The sequence below is a fragment of the Arvicola amphibius genome, chromosome 17 (assembly GCF_903992535.2).
Source record: "Arvicola amphibius chromosome 17, mArvAmp1.2, whole genome shotgun sequence".
NCBI classification, from domain to species: domain Eukaryota; kingdom Metazoa; phylum Chordata; class Mammalia; order Rodentia; family Cricetidae; genus Arvicola; species Arvicola amphibius.
This window is the reverse complement of record NC_052063.2, coordinates 1,546,056-1,557,864: the sequence shown is the minus strand read 5'-3', so window position 1 is coordinate 1,557,864 and position 11,809 is coordinate 1,546,056. Positions and strand designations below refer to the sequence as shown.

The window sequence follows — 11,809 nt, the reverse complement described above, 5'->3', positions numbered from 1 at the left end:
GAAGTGTGAATGCTGACTTACACCTAGGGAACACTTCCAGTGTACATTGTTAGGGGTCCCATGCCCACTTCTCCAAGGCTGGGGTTATAAGTGTCATCATAATTGGCATTTTTTAATGTGAGTTCTAGGAATCAAGCCTAACTTAGATTCCCATGTCCCAAACGCTCTGTTGACTGAGGTGTGTCCTGAGCCCTCCTCTCCCTCACACCAGCCCACTCTACACAGCCCACCTACCCCACGCAGCCCACCCCACGCAGCCCACCCCACACAGCTGCCGCACTTCCCTACTCCTCCAGCCACCCCTGATACAGCCAACCAGTGACTGCCCCTCTCCAGATGGATTACTCACTGCTCTGCTTCCATCGTGGGGATCTCATCTACAGCATGGCTTCAGACGCTACAGTAATGCAGGCGGTCTAATGTTTATCTCCTCTGCTGGCTCCTCGCTGCTCCGCACTGGGTCATTTGCCTGTTACCAACCACCTCACAGTTGACAGGTAACTGTAGGTTACATAGCCTGTAACGTATTCCAGACCTGCTCTGAAAGAGCGGCGAGTGCATGCATTACTGCTCACTGCCAGGATGGAGCTCTGGAGGTCCTCACCACACTTAAATGAACTCCTGCTCCGTAGATGGACCAGTGGCGCTGCTCCGAATGAAGTGTGCACGCTCTCCCATGCATATATTCCAGTACACACTTGTGAGTGAATCTGCCACTAAGCTGCCTCTGGCCTTAACTTTTCTTGACAGTCCTGAGTGCTTTGGGTAATGCCTTACACTGAGTCTCACGGTAAACAGTGAGTAGTCTCAACTTCCTGAGCACTTGTGGCTACTCAGTATCCCAGCTAAGAAGCTGAGCAGATTTGGATAGTGAGAGATACTTGCATCTGCTAAGAGAATAAAAAAGGATACTTGCTGCATTCTTAGCATGTTTCAGGAGCTGTGCACACTCCATAGTCAGCTGGCCGTGTGAGTATTACAGTTGTTAAGAGCGGCACAGCTGAAAGCGAGCCAGTCTTTATCTGGGTCATGTTTATCTTGGGACAGGATTTAGAAACAGTGGAGCACTACAGCTGGAAGTGGTACCACATGAAGTAGATTTTCATGCTTTCTAGGAAGCTGCATTCATTTCAGATACGAATGAAGTTTGAAATGACCGTTTCCACACCCCTCCCCACAGTCTGATTGCATTCCTTCCTTTTATTGTGCAGGGAAAGGTGGACATCTTTCCTATTCCTGAGGCTGGACAGAATTCAGATCTTAATCCATCTGGACTCTTTGTTAGGTTCCTAAGGGATTTGTGTGTTGACCATAGAAGTAGGTGCTTGACTACATCCCTTTGGATGAGCAACACTTGTAGAGACCCTCCTTCCACACACAAGATGAGGCTGGCTCTCTCTGAAGGCCTGTGTCATTGGCCTGCTGGTGCCTCAGGGCTGGCGGTGAGGAATTCCACTTGCCAGCAGCTCTGGCACCAGAAGTGTGCATGGACTCCCAACAAGAGTGTGCACTTATCAGTTCCTTCAAAACAGTCTGTATGAACTATCAAGCTAAGTGATGCTTTGGAGTAATAGGTCAAGGTCAAGTCACTGATTTTATTTAAACACAATTTATATTTATTTTATATTTTAAAATACAGCAGTTGAGTCAGAGGCCATCGGTTGTGAAGTAACTTGAACACAGCCCAGATCTCAGTAGGTCCTGAGACTCCCTAGTACTTACAAGCTGAATCGCTTGTTTGTGAATCGGTCACTTTCCCTGCTAGAAAGAAGCTCCCCGTCATTCATCCACATTTAATGGTGCCACAGGGTTAAATAGCGGCCTTCCTTGCTTGGCTTGCATTTTGCTAAAGTTAGTCTCGAACTCCTTTTTTGTTCCATTTAGACTTGCTAGATGCCCATTTTTTATTCTGTAGCCCAAGGAGTTCAGCTTTCTTATCCTGTATTGGACTATCTGTGGCGTTAACTCAAGGACCATTGGGGACTCTCTTATCTGAGCCATGGAGATTCCTTCCTTCAGAAGTGCCTGGATCCTCTCTTCTAGAACTGGGGCAGGGTAACACAGCAGCGCAGGACAGTCCACAACTAACTGCCGCAGGTCACGGTCTGTGCACTCAAAAGTCGTCTTAGCGAAGGAAATGCTCTGCTGGATGCTTCCTGGCTGCAGCTGAAAAAGAAACCCTTTCAGTCTGGACAGCAGCTGCAGAACTTGAGAGTCTGTGAAACCTTGCCTGTGAAGAAACGTTAGTGTGTGGTCGACAGCCGTGGGAGAACTCAACACAATGAATGGGTTTTGGCTTAGTAACTTCAGCAGCCACACTCTGGCGTTGGCCGGAGAGCCACCCAAGCTTAGGTAGCTCTCCTGGAGAACCCCGATCATCTGCCTGTTGTTTGCTACAGGATTACAGAAGATGCTAGATGCAGTTGTCAGAAGCCTGACAATCACCACATTCTTGAGCCCCAGCTCTTGAAAGAACTGAACATTGAGCTTCTGGTTCTCCTGGTCCTTGACAGTAAAGAAAGGCTCTGGGAACTGCTCTATTAACCGGATCAGCTCCGCTTCGCTTTTGCAGACCATCTGCCAGAGTTCCCTGTTGGCCTTGACCGCAGCAGGGCTGCAGACGATGGCTTCTGGACAGCGCTCTAGGATACTGGCTACCACAGCCTTGCTGGCACCTAGTTCTTTCAGAATGTCCGCGATCTCTTCAACGTGGGTGTCATCCTCTAGAAGCACCCATGGTTTCAGCCTGCGGATTTTCCTGATGTCCACGGAGCACGCATGGAGCCCAGCCACTGTTCTCGTGTTCTCTTTCTTTGACCGGCTGTCCGTTTCATAGGTGGCACACGCCAAAGGTCTGATTTTGAGAGCTGGTGGCGGCGTTCTGTAAAGACGCAGCCTGCAGAGCTGGGGTCCCATCAGCACCCTCCACGGCATCCTCCACGACATGCTGTAAGCCCTGGCTCGTCCCCGCGTCCTAAACTAAGAATGTCCACATTGTGCCTGTAAGGAAGATGAAGGCTTTAAAGGAACACCGACTTTTAGGACAGGTACTCAGAAACCTGAGTTCTGAGCAGTAACTGGAGATGAAAGATTTAAGATAGCAGGGGAAACCACCCCATTCCAATCCATCTCCTAATTGAAGGCATCTCGTCCTCTATGAATAAACATTGCCTGCCTGAGCCCTGCATCCATCCTGTGAAGGAGGGGCTCCATTTGCAGGTCGGAAGGCATGGGGTTCAAAGGCCTCAACTGATCGGACACAAATCCCCTTTCCTACAACAGTTATGTTTCTTTTTTAGGTGGCATATTACTGTAGTGGCATTTCAATTGTATTTTAATAAATAAAGCTCGCCTGGAGATTGGGAAAGTAAAACAGCCTCACTGGTCAGCCTTGCAGACCAGGCAGTGGTGACACACGCCTTTAATCCCAGTAGCCACACTAGTTGCCATGGAAACTTGGCAGTGCATGCCTTTAATCCCAGTGATGCACAACTTTAATCTCAGCCCTAGAGAGGATTATAAAACAGGAGGAGACAGTTCTCAGACACATTCTCCTGCTGAGATTCCTGGAGGCAGGATCGCCATTTCAGACTGAGGTAGAGGTAAGAGCTAGTGGCTGGCTGTTTTGCTTTGCGGATCTTCAGGTTGAACCCCAATTTCTGTCTCTGAGTTTTTATTAATCGTGCTTCATATTACACAGATAATTTTCTTTTCAAGTTGATGTTTAGCTCGGGTAGACTTAGGAAGGGAAGATGTCATCTTTCATTATGTTTTATTCTTGTTGATGAGCTGACCTTGTTTTTTTGAAATGAGTTCATAGATGCATATTTGTTTTTATTAGAACTATGTAAATGCAACTTTAAAAAAATAAATTCAGGATTAAAGTCGATCTTAGCCAAGCTAAGTGAGAAGTGCTGTGTGAGCCTTCGAGAGACCTCTGGAAATCAGGCCAGCTGTGTGACGGTGACCCTTCCACCTTGTGCTACACCAGCCATGCGGAACCTGGCTGGCTGACTGAGTAAGGCTGGGTGAGGTAGCTGAATCCAGCTGAACACAGTGGTGATCTGAGCAGGACCTCACGTCTACCCAAGCAGCCCTTGCCTTCCTCACCTATTAGAAGACGCTACACGTCTGAAGCATTGCGGCCCCTGCCCATGTAAGTGGCTGCAATATTCCACTTCCATCTTAGAGTCCTCGCTGGGCCCATGCGATAAAGGGACATAAATGGTCAATAGGAGAGATGTCAGTTTATTTCCTACGAGTTGGACATGTCTTGGAAGCCCATACAAAGACAGGACCCAGAGCAGGACAGGCTACACGGAAGGGGACAGACAGTGAGCAACTCCACTGTGTGAGGAACGTCAGAGCTGAGGTACTCCGTAAGACTCAGTCTAAGAAGGGTTACCCCTCAGTACAGCAGGGTGTTTCCCATGGGAATCCCACCTGCTCCTGGACAGAAGAGTCAGAATGACCCAGTGTCTATTTTCAAGTAGCTTTAATTCAAAGTAGTCTACGTGTCAGGGTGTTAAGTGTTGGTATCCCAACCCCTTCACCACTGTGTCGTCTCTGGTAACAGGCACACGCCCTAGGGCTTGGTAAAGTTTTAGAGGGTTCTTGGGAAGTCGGCCCTGCCACAGAGAGCTGAGCTGTCGGTACCGCAGCTCCTTGTGTTCGCAGACTTGAAAGGGTAAGCGCAAAGGCGGCCATTTCCGTCCTTGCCACCACCAGTGTTCCTGCCGTGCAGGCTGCTGACCGCAGATCTGTCCTAGCCAGATGATTACTGTGTGCAGGGCGCTGGTTGGTAGTGGAGCCTCTCACGTAGACGGCTTGTCTTACTAGCGATTTAGCTTTTTTTTTAAACATTTATTTATTTATTATGCATACAGTATTCTCAGTACTCTACCTGCAGGCCAGAAAAGGACGCCAGATCCCATTACAGATGGTTGTGAGTCACCATGTGGTTCCTGGGAATTGAACTCAGGACCTTTGGAAGAGCAGCCAGTGCTCTTTACCTCTGAACCATCTCTCCAGCCCTAGTTTAGCCTTCTTTACATTGTTCCCAAGGCCACAAGGCAAGATAAAAATATTATCTTTAAGACAGTTTCTGTGAGGGCTGTCAGTTTTAGCGGGAAAGAGCTGGTGAGTATGCCGGGCTCCAGGCAGATCCAGGTTCTCACCGCTGCTACTCTGCAGGTTCTGGCCTCTCGTCCCGACCTCATGCTGGGGTGGGGCGAAGGCTCTGTGGCTGAACTGCCTGTGCCCAGCCCTGGATTGAACGTATGGAATGATCGTGAAGTTTGTTAGCTTCAGACTAAACAGTAATTCAAAAAATACCTCACGGGAAACGTGTTGGTGAGCATTAGAAACAGGACAACACTCACACCTTACAGGGCACTGTCGGAGTGAACATATTTCAAGTCCTCTGAAGATGGCCTGCCCTGAGTAAGTATCTAATACGTGGTAGTTATCACGGGAACTACAGGAGCCAAAGTCTTGTAGTGATACAACTTTAAGCTGGATTTGGGAGGGGTGGGTCCAGAACATGAGCTAGGGTGGGGAGTCAGGGGTGAATATGACCAAAATACACTGTATGCCTGTATGAAATTCTCAAAGAATAGAACTATACTTTAAAAAGGCTTTGAAGAGATTGCTTGTCTTCTCATTGTGAGACACACAGAAGGTGTCATCTGTGAGGAGCAGGCTGTCCTCGGACAGAGCCTGCAGCCTCCAGAACTGATGAGTAGTGAGCTTCTATCGTGATTAGCCAGTCTAAGCTGTTCTCCTGTAAGAGCCCACATGCATTAAAGCAAAATATTTTCTTCTGCTAAACAAACAAACCCCAAATCCCAAGATTAAGACAGAAGACCAATTTACAAAGGGTAAATGAAACGTTTAAGTATGTCAGCTTTCCAAAATAACTCCATAAAACTAATACACCCTCTGCAGAGCTCTGAATTCTGAGGAACAGACGCAGGTAAAAAACCTACAACCCTGCCATTTATAGATAACTTAATGCTTCATTATTTTTGAGGTGGGGTCTTGCTATATGGCTCTGGATGTGTAGCCCAGGCTAGCCTCAAACTATGGCATTCACGCCTCAGCCTCTTGAGTTGGAATTGCAGGCACGTGCTTCATAGCTTAGTGTTTCCTTCTGCTTCTTCTCCCTGCCTTGTCACACAACCTTTCAAACATACAGAGCAAAGCTGCACATGGGAATTACATCTGAATTCTGTCTATAACTCTGACAAAGTCCCAGAGAGCCAAGGGTCCCATGACTGTTGGGGCAGATACTGTGTAGCTCGGACACCGGATAAAATAGCTAGCTTGGTGTGAGGGTCTCATCCTGCAAAACGAAAAGAACATTGCAGCCCCATTTCCATGTCAAGCCACTCCCACCGACAGAGGCGCCTATCAAATGAGGCAAAGGGAAAGGGAGGCTGTACCCGTTTCTGCTCACTGAAAGGTAAAGCTGGAGGTAGTCATCAGGACAGCCAGGCAGCCTCTCCTTTCCTCTGGGCAAACACGGTTAGCAGTAAAAACAAAAACCTGAGTAACAAATACAACCTGTAAAGTCTAGCCGTGGCACTAAGATGCCGGACAAGCATTTGTAATGGACGGATCTCGGCACAAGCGTGCCAACTTCAGCTCACGCCTATTGCCGGGCAGCCACCTGCACTTCATGTTTGCCCCTTAAAATGGGTTTCTAAAATCCCAGGGAGGAGCGGAGAGCCGCACACGAGGTTGCTAATCTTGGATGGCATCCTAAGGAACACAAGCATATAAGCAATTCCTGGTTCTGAAATGTGAAGCGTTTCGTTGCGAGGCTGACCTTTGGCTAATATGCTATTTTGGCATGATTTTCTCTGTGCCCTTTTGTCCTTGGTGCATCATAAAAATTAACACGGACAAACTCTCCATAAGGGGACAGCGTCATTTTTCTAGAATTGCATTCTCCAGTTCATTTTCAGCTGCTGCTATCTTTTAGCGCTTCAAAGTAACCACTCTTTAGAGACAGTCAGACAGAGAGACAGAGGCTCCCACACGCTGGTGTTACAGGCACGAGTTAGAGCTCTCACTTTTTAACAGGTTGTGGTAAGATGCTAACACAGGCATGGCAGTATTTCAGTGGAGAGGCTACTTTGACAATGCTGTACAACTATGAACCTCTGTAGCTAGTCAAACACAAGTTCTGTACCCGTGGAACAAGAACCCTCCATCCCTGACCTCACATCTGGAAATGTCTACTCCCCCCCCTTTCATCCCCATTCCTGTTCCAGGCAGGTTAATAAGTGAAGCCATATCACACATCTGTTTAAATGTCTGGCTTTATGCCATTCATTTAGTGTAATGTTTTCAAAGGCCATTCATGTTGCACCAAGTGTCAAAACAAGGCACATTTTTTTCCACAGCAGATTCTTTGTGTGACTGTGTGTGAGAGAGAGAGCGAGCGCCCACACAGAGGTCAGAGGAGAACCTCCAGTGTTTCCACCTCGTTTGGAGCAAGGTCCTCCCGTAATTTACGATGCCTCCTTCAGCATCCATCCGCATGAGCCTTGTTAGCAGGCCTTCCCCACCCACTTAACTTGGCCAGGCTGCTCTGCTCCTGGCCTGTGCTGCACACTCGCCTTCTTCTGTCAGACCATCTTAACCGGTGGAAACGCCCTTTTCTGCACTGTCCACCGACAACCTGAATCCTCTCAACTCAGATCTGTAGCCTGCTGCTGCCCTGCCCAGCCCCCACTTCCCTCTCTGCCTCGTTCCTGCCTCACCGAGTATACCAGACCTCCCCTTCAACTTTTTAGTTTTCTAGGACATATATGTTTACAACACTCTACACTCTGTTGACCGTGTGTAACATTATGTATACAAAAATACCTTAATTTAAGAAATACTCCAGAAAAACTACAGGGAAACCCTGTCTCGAAAAACCAAAAAAAAAAAAAAAAAAAAAAAAAAAAATACTCCATTGCTTAAAATGCTAATGATCATCTGAGCCTTTACTGGTTGCAATCTTGGTGGCAGATGGCTTTGCCGTCCCTGAAATTGATGGCTATGGAGTGATTGCTGAAGGCTGGGATGACTTTCTAAAAATGCTTTTTGTTATTATCGTATGTGTGTGGAGGCACCTGATGGGGTCTGAGGACAACTCAGTGGGGTTGGCTCTCTATTTCCACCTTTACATGTGTGCTGGGATTGACCTCAGCTGTTAGGTTGACTCACAAGTACCTTGACTTGCTTAGCCATCCTGCCAGCTCCTGCCAAGTTCTCAGAATAAGACAATGCAGTCCGCTGCTTCAATTGACCTTTTCCCAAAAGACTTCTTTGTAGCACCCAATGCTGTTTGATAGTATTTTCCTCAAGTAGAAGTGTTTCAAATCCAAAGCCAGGCCTCTCAGACCGAATAAGTGCTTTATCCACTGAGTTTATGCGACTCTAAGTCCTTTGCTGTCTGTCATCTTCACCAGGAATGGATTCCACCTCAAGTAGCCGCTTCCTGACTTTCATAAAAAGCCACTCCACATCTGCTAGAGTTTTATATGCGCTTGAGCAATGCAGTCACATCTTTGGCCCGTGCCCAACTCTGCTTCCACCTCATCCTGATTTTCTTCCTTCACAAGCCTCCAGCCCATCAAAGGGTTGAAATCTGCTTCCTCTAACTCCAACAATGCTAACACCTTGGCTCCTCCCATAAATGTTTTCAACGGCAACTGGAGTAGGGAATCCTTGCCAGAAGAATTTTTGATGAACTCTATTCATATCCTACGACTTTGTACCTCAACAAAAAACTAAAGAAAGACCAACGAGATAGCTCGGCAGGTAAAGGTGTGAAACATGGTAATTAAAAACTCAAGAGACAGATACTGGGGTTTAACCTGAAGACCAAAAAAGCAAAGCAGCCGGTCACTGGCTCTTACGTTGACCTCAGTCTGAAAGGAATCTCGGAATGAGACTGTGTCTGAGAGCTGTCTCTTCCCATCTTATATTCCTTTCTAGTTCTGGGATTAAGGGCGTGCACCCCTACCGTCTGGTTTCTATGGCAAATTAGTGTGGCTACTGGGATTAAAGGCGTGTGTCATTGCTGCCTGGTCTGTAAGGCTGGCCAGTGTGGCTGTTTTACTTTTCTGATCCTCAGGCAAGCTTTATTTATTAAAATACAGATGAAATGCCACAACCAAGGTGCTTGTCACCAAGGCTGCTGATCTGACTTTAAACTTAGAGGCGAACACAATGGAGAGAACTGAGCTCCGACCTCCACACATGCACCTTGGCGCACACCTCCCCACCGCCCCTAAATACGTTTTTCAACTTGTTAAATAAAAAGGCCAGCACAGTATCTACAAAGAGCAATAAAGACTATAACATCCACATGCGGTCACTGACATTCACCCCTTCAGCTGCACCCTCTCCTTTCTGCAGTTCAGACATTCACTGCTGCTGCCGCTCCTCCCACGGTTCCCTTGGTTCTATCCTCTTCGCCGATTCTTGCAGATCCTTCCTATTCTGTTTATGGCTCTCACTAAAGGCAGCTGCCTTGCAACCAGAGCTGCTGAGTAGTTCCAAGTCCTATTTCTCTTGGCTTTTGTAGCTTTTGGCATTATTCAACCACTTGTTTTTCAAAATGTTCTGTTTGACTTCCGAGCTACCTCTCTGTGTTCTTAGGGCTCCTCCCCCTGTCCCTCCACAGCCTCATGTTTAGGCTTGGTAGTCTGAAATTCCAGCCTAGGAAGGCTGAGGCATGAGTTCTAGGTCAGCCTGCTCTACCTTGAATTTTTCAGGTTAGCCTAGGCTGCAAAGTAACAACTTGTCTCAAAAAACCAAACTATACTACAATTAAAGAAACATAGAGCACGAATTTGAGAGAGTACGGTGTATGTATACTTGACAAAGGGTTGGGGGAAGAAAAAGGAAAAGGGAAATGATATAACTATATTTTAATTAAAATACATTAAAATGGGTAGGTTTCTCCAGTGGGGGGGGGAGAAACCAAATAAGCAAGCATCCTTTCCTTCTTACCTTACAGTCTGTCCCCAAAGAGCCTGTGCCTGTCTAGAGCTTCAGTTAGTTCACCTGAGGCTTCCCCGAAGCATCTCAGATGTGACCCTGTCACCCCCCCCCCCACACACACACACAAACAGACTGTTCAGTGGCACTTTAGGATAGACACACAACCATTTGTAGAAAAGATTCTTGGGGCTTTGGTATCACCTGAATCCCCACCTCCCACTCTCACAAACCACAGTCACTTTCTGTCCCTGAGGCACTAACTTCCCACCCCAGCCTTCAAAGGCTCTGGGCTACTCTAACTGCTAACTCGCAGAACTGAGTGTCACTTTCTTAAGGAAACGTCTCCCTCTGACCTTTTAGGTGAAACCTCTCGTCCCCTTTAAAGGCTTTTATGCCACCAGGGACTGCAGCTACCTAGGACGGCTGTGGCGATCCATGTTTCTGCGTAGGTATCCCACCAGCGAAGACCCTTCACATCACGGTGCTCTAATGAGCTACATCTCCGCCCGTTTGCAGACTGCCAGCACTGACTTTGGGAAGGAGTAGTAGGCACCTTCCCGTGTGCTTGCGACTTTCACAGTAGCCTTTATCAGCAGTTTCTTTTTGTTCTGCTTTGCTTTTTAAGCTCAGGCTGCCTTCAAGGGTGCTAGGCACTAGGTCTCCTGCACATATGACGACAGTGGACCCTGTTGTTTACTATCTGTACCAAGCAAAGAACATGGTCCACGAAGCAATGAAATCAAATTAACAGAGCAAGGCCATGGAACAATGCAGAGGGCAAAAACTGAGTTACTTCTGCACAGCCACACCGCTTTGGGGTTCATTTCCAATTAGCCATAACTTCGGGAAGCTACTTCACCTTTCTGTGCTGGCAGTGTGGGCAACAGGAACACGGGGCACTGCTTCTCGGTGAAAGTGCGTATTAAATGAGTTAATATTACAAGTCATTAAGAATATTTAAAAAACCCTCACATCTACGCTCACTAGACCACAATCCACCTTAAAGACGGGTGCAGGTATGGCAGCTTTCCCAAGGCTGCCATCCGATAATGGTAGCCCTACTTTTGGCCCTGGGTCCTATGTACGGAGATGCGCTTGGTAAATAGGTCACATGATCTGCTCTCTGCAGGTTCGCATTTCTTAAGCAATCTTGAGATGTGAAATGCATTTTTGAATACTTAAAACAGTCCATCCAATAACACCAATTAATTTCTGACCTAGAGTTTTAAGCGAATCCTAATTTTGCAAGCAAAATCGCTGCTACAAAATTGCTCAAAGGAATCAGCAGTGCCAGGGCCGATACAGGGGCCTGAGCAGCTTCCCTTCTTCTGGAGAAACTCATGGTGCTCCCCATTGGAGTGTCTGTGGGGACGTTTTCGGTGGGTAGCTGCTAACCCTGACTCCGGTGAACTGGCTTGGGGCTCAGTCCGAGCTGGAGGAAAAGGGGGTGGCTCACCTGTGGGCGGCAGTGCGGGCACAGGGCGCAGCGGGGTTCCCCGGGTCCTGAGTCCCACCCAGCTCCGCAGGCCTCTCCTCCCTGGAAACAGGTAGGCGGCTGCGCTTTGCCCTTGGCTGGTAACCAATCAGAGCTCTGGAAACTGATGCGCAGGCAGCCACGCCCCCACGCCCGGAGCGCAGCCAATTAGACTACGGGATACAGGCGGCGTCGCTGTCCCGTGGGAACCAGCGTGTCACAACAGGACTACTGCTGGCCAGTGCCACCTGGCGCTTCCGTCTCAGCCAGCTCCGGCGGATTGATCGCTTGGCCCCTTGGAGAAAGTCGCAGCCCCTTAACAACGAACAG

At 47.9% G+C, this 11,809-nt stretch overlaps 1 protein-coding gene across 1 annotated transcript; it reads right to left on the bottom strand.

Annotated features, from left to right (window-relative positions):
• Window positions 1–1,593: 1,593 nt before the first annotated feature.
• On the bottom strand, window positions 1,594–11,566 carry Mterf2 (mitochondrial transcription termination factor 2). The gene is made up of 2 exons (XM_038315083.2): window positions 11,462–11,566; window positions 1,594–3,000 (listed from the first exon to the last, which is right to left on the bottom strand). The coding sequence occupies exon 2, from the start codon at window positions 2,944–2,946 to the stop codon at window positions 1,780–1,782; it is 1,167 nt and encodes a 388-aa protein (XP_038171011.1). The 5' UTR covers window positions 2,947–3,000; window positions 11,462–11,566; the 3' UTR covers window positions 1,594–1,779.
• Window positions 11,567–11,809: the final 243 nt, after the last annotated feature.

Coding starts and splice junctions, on each gene's coding strand:
- Mterf2 (XM_038315083.2), bottom strand. CDS start 2,946: ATGTCGTGGAGGATGCCGTGGAGGGTGCTGATGGGACCCCAGCTCTGC.